The following is a 4,773-nucleotide window of genomic DNA, read 5'->3' as shown; positions in this document are numbered from 1 at the left end:
CCTCAAATCTGGCCGTATAAAAATTTGCCTGGTCGTAGCATTTGAAAAGTCACGGCCAAACTATACTTGGCCGAATTTTTGAAAAGTTTACATTTTTTTTTTCAATATAGGCCTATAGTAATATAACGTAGACTTGTTTTGGATATTTTGTTTTTGTTAGCTTAAATTCTGCATTTGATTCTAATCTTCTACTTGTTTGTACTTGCACTAAGCACTTAATATATGTTCCTCGATTCAGCCGATTTGACGTAAGAGAGTTTATTTAAAAGGTAACAGTTACATTTAATAATTTAAATTGTTCGGATGAAATATATTATTTATGAAGTTTATCCTCGTTTAAAACTTTATGAAGACAGTTTATTGCAAGTTTGTACCATATATTAATAAATATGATAAATTGTGGCGCTGCAGTGTTCTTTATGTGAAGTGCCATCAAATGCTCGATGTGATCATTCGGGTCCAATGTCAAATCCAATTTCAAGCAAGTGTTGCTAAGACTTCTTTCAAGTTACTCGGGGTTAGAATATGAGAATCATGAAGAAGATAGTTCCGATAGCGCCATTGATTTATTGTTTTAAGTACCGTATACTGCAACAATAACATTCCTAGGCGAATTTAGAAAGTTTCAGATAAAAAGTATTTATTAAAGTTTTCATAGGTTTGTTTTAACATCGGCTTGTGTTACTTTACTAATGTAACTCATTGTAATTAAGAGAGCCACGGATTTATCATTGTTATTGCTTTATAGGTCGACTACAATGTATGTTACGGTATTTAATACATTTAAATCAAATTTAGATCGATCTTAATAATGTGACTTTAAATAGGCCTACATGCTAGCGACTAATTATAGAACATATTTAATATTATGATGTAGCTACAGGTAGTTGGGCATTTAATTATGGTGATTAATTATAAAAACAGTGAAAGATTAACATTTTTCTGTGTAGGTCTATATCATTTTAATTTCTCCAATTTCCAACAAATGGCAGTTGATTTTCGTGTCATGTTTGTATTTTAAATGAATATTATGTATCCACTGTTGTCTTCTAATCGGATTAAAATCTGGGCGAATTTTGGCCGATATTGAAAAAAAGTTTGGCCGAATTTGGCCGCGAGATGACGTGTGTTTGGCCGTGAAGCCTGTCGGCTATCTGGCAACCCTGTTAGGGTATTGTCGTCTCGATCGATCGACCCCATTTTCGGCAGCTATGGGGGGGGGGGAGGCACGGGGAATTTTCCCCCAGAAAAAAAAAATTTCTTTCCCCCACCCACCAAAAAAAAAGAAAAAAAGAAAAACGATCGCGGAAAAATAATGACATGCATTTTCTACATATTATTAGTAGACACCTATAAAATCGATTAAATAAGCCTACTCCTAAATTGTCATATTTTTCGGGGGCTTCGCCTCCTAGACCAATATCGAGATATTTTGAACGACGCCCGACCACGCCCATGGACCTCCGGCCACCCGAGCATATTTCCCCCTATAATTTTACCTTACCCCTCACTTTCCCCCGCCCCACCCAAGATTTCCGACTGGCGCCGCCACTCCTTTTCGAACACCTCTGGATCCGTGCCTACTATTGAAACACAATGACGACCCAGCGTTGGAATTCAACCGTGCATCAGCCATAATTGCCATTTCTGGCATAATTATGCTTTTTGGCATAATTTTGAGGCCACGGCATCTGGCATTATGCCGCGGCATAATCTAGGCCTTTTTAGCATAATTTCATGTTTTTTTGGCATAATTTCATGATTTGAAAAACCAAAAAATATATCCCAGGAAGAATATTTTTTTTTCTTAAAATTTTGGGCAATCTCGCACATGTATCATCTCGTACACATAATGGTAACATGTAATAATCACTAACTTCACTGCTACCGGGTGTGCGATAGGCAGCGTCGTCGCCGCAAGTAACTGGGGTCTAGAATTGACCAATTATGTTGCTCCATTTGAGAGATCCGGCAGCTTATTGTACATAATTGGGGACCAAGCTCCCTTCTTAAGTAACAGTTCACGCTACTATATGAACACCTTAACAATAATATTACTTTAAGATGTTCCACTAGTATATAATCAACTTTTTAATTTTTTTTGTTGTTAATGCCCTATTTTAAACAATTGACTTGTAGGCTAAAATAGCCAAAAACTAGTTTGTATCACTACAGCAGGGTATTTAGGTCTGGACTGTTGTTCAAGACAGTAAAAAATACTAAGGGTTTTAAGATATGCATATTATGCTAAACGGGGTGATATGCATGTAGCCACCGGCAATTTACATACATAGATAGGCCTACAACTTAGCCTATCAGACTGCCCTTACTGAGACTCGGACAATATTGGGGACCAACACCAAGCTCCCTTCTTAAGTGACAGTTCACGCTACTATAGGAACACCTTAACAAGAGTAGGCCCCCATTACTTTTAGATGTTCCACTTGTGTATAATCAACTTTTTACTTTTTTTTTCGTTAATGCCCAATTTCAAACAATTCTTAGGCTAAAATAGCCAAAAAATAGGTTTATATCACTCCAGGAGGGCATTTAGGTCTGGACCGTTATTCAAGACAGTACAAAATACTATGGGTTTTAAGATAGACATGCTAAACGAGTGCACAGATATATTGTACTTTTAGGCATTGAATAGGTTTAGGCCACTCTTGTAAGGGCAGCGGTGTGGGACCCCATTTAAGGGGCAGCCCATAAACGGAAACGTGAGACGTTCCTTCCCTCAGTGAGTCTTAGGAGTTGTTAACTAGGTACGGTATGTCTGCAAAGGCACTCCTGAAGCCTCCCCCACCTGGGATACGGTTATTATTATGTTTTTATTCGTAGTTAAGATTACAAACAGTTAACAATTCTCTTGACTCAGTGGCGGATTCAAGGGGACCCAGCCAGGCCGCCCGCCCCCCCCCCCACCAATTGTTCAATAAAAAATGGAGATATAAAGATTCAAATTTTATGTCTGGAAGTGCAATTTCCGGCCATCTAGAAGAGAGGTGCCATAATCTTGAACTTTTCTTCCCACCATGGTTGGGGCTGAGGTAGTATAGATCTTCTATCTGGGAGAGTACCTTCCCTGGGCCCTTCTATTTCGAATTCCTGGATCTGCCACTGGAAATTACAACAAATATGAAATCATATTACAGTAGCTTGATGCCTATAAAATAACTTATAAAATTCACCAAACTTCGTAAAATATTCGTAGATTCGTAGCCCTGGACCCCACCGGGGCCCTTGGTGGCCCCCCTGGCACCCAGCCTAGATGCTCGCGTTGCTCGCATACTCGACCTTATGAAATGCATCCCCCACCCCACTTTCAAAAACGTTCCGCCGCCGTTGATTAAAAGCTTGTTAAAAACTAAAGTACCTGTATTTTTTATTTCATAATGAATATGCACTCGTACAGTACTTGAATGGTTCAATGATGTGATTTTTTTTTTAGATAGTTTATATTTTATGACATATGTAAAAAATTACAAACCATTCAATAAAAGACAGTGCTCCAGAGCCCAAAATATTCATAGGCCAAAAAGTCTTGGGCGGATGCTGACCGTGGTGCAATCACTTACCCTTAAATTGTATTAAAAAAAAAAAATATAGGCCTATACTATTTGGATGGCCTGTTGTATAGGCCTATAGACAGCAAAAAAAAAAACAAAAACAAAAACAAAAAAAAAACAACAACAAAGAAAGACAAATCCCGGCCGACCCCGATTCCCAAAAATCATCTTATTCTTATGCTTGGGCAATAAATATAGATTTTTTTCAACCTTTAGCGCGAGTAGGCCTGCTAACGTTGGTGGCGGTGTTTAGAGCCACATTTTGCAGATTTGGCATAATTTGGCCCAATCTGGCATAATTTGAGCCAGGCCACGGCATAATTTAAATTTTATCGCTGGCAACGCTGATCAGCGCACACACGAAGTGGGAGCCGACTGCAAAGCTGTTCTGCTCCTCTCACTATTATTAACGACTGTCACGCCATCAGACGTTACAATTCTTGGTCCTCATTTTAATGATTAACCTGGCCTACGTATTTGTGTATGCTTCAGTACCAAATTAAATACCGTAATCTATTATCGAAACATATGTGTCATGTCATTGGTTAACCTTTAGATACAGGCCTAATAACAGTGAACACTTACCTTGATAAGATCGACGTTCGGTATTATAGGCTACATTACCAAACTTGCAGCATGGCGTGATCTATTGATTGAGCCATGGAGTAGTATTTACCTCCTTGATTAAGTAATCCACATGATTGTCAACAGCACGGTCATGTGTACACAGCAGTACAGTATTTGTGTACGGAATAATAAAGGGCAGTCATGATTATACAGAATGAACGGTTTGAAAAGATTTTACTTTCTTTCGTAGGCCTGTCATCTGGAGTGTTGCATTGATATAATTCATTGAGGTGTGACAAAAGCCTACCTATGCTGGCGTTACTGTACTTGCAAGCACAACTCCAATCCTCAGCTGAAATTATTTATGAAGATAATCAATTGATTACGTAATTATAACTATGGCTTTAGAGGTAGGCCTCTTTTTATATATTCAAAATCATTGTATTGGTATTATAGCTGACGGAAATAATAATAATAATAATAATGTACGCCTATTGCTGAAGCGGAATGGTTCAAGGTTGCCAGATAGTCGACAGGCTTCACGGCCAAACACACGCCATCTTACGGCCAAATTCGGCCAAACTTTTTTTCGATATCGGCCAAAATTCGGCCAGATTTTAATCCGATTAGAAGACAA

The 4,773-nt window shown here is 38.4% G+C and overlaps 2 protein-coding genes across 3 annotated transcripts in view; one reads left to right on the top strand and one right to left on the bottom strand.

The window, feature by feature from the left end:
• LOC117124172 (glycoprotein 3-alpha-L-fucosyltransferase A-like) overlaps window positions 1-4,289 on the bottom strand; it is an 18,706-nt gene extending 14,417 nt beyond the window's left edge. Inside the window, exon 1 of the mRNA XM_033270322.1 lies at window positions 4,155-4,289. The gene's annotated coding sequence lies outside the window, so the exon portion shown is untranslated. The remainder of the gene's footprint in view (window positions 1-4,154) is intronic.
• LOC117124171 (glycoprotein 3-alpha-L-fucosyltransferase A-like) overlaps window positions 1-4,773 on the top strand; it is a 31,144-nt gene that overhangs the window by 17,574 nt on the left and 8,797 nt on the right. The window contains exon 2 of one of the 2 annotated variants that reach the window (XM_033270319.1): window positions 4,387-4,546. In XM_033270319.1, coding sequence (XP_033126210.1) covers window positions 4,535-4,546 — 12 coding nt within the window. In that variant the 5' untranslated portion in view covers window positions 4,387-4,534. Of the gene's footprint in view, window positions 1-4,221; window positions 4,331-4,386; window positions 4,547-4,773 lie in introns of those variants that run through there. The other variant, XM_033270321.1, reaches the window with a different exon arrangement.

The sequence above is a fragment of the Anneissia japonica genome, unplaced genomic scaffold, assembly GCF_011630105.1.
Source record: "Anneissia japonica isolate Jap-2015-1 unplaced genomic scaffold, ASM1163010v1 scaffold502_len386481_cov162, whole genome shotgun sequence".
NCBI lineage: Eukaryota > Metazoa > Echinodermata > Crinoidea > Comatulida > Comatulidae > Anneissia > Anneissia japonica.
Note: the sequence above shows the minus strand (reverse complement) of the source record. Positions and strands in the feature narration are given on the sequence as shown.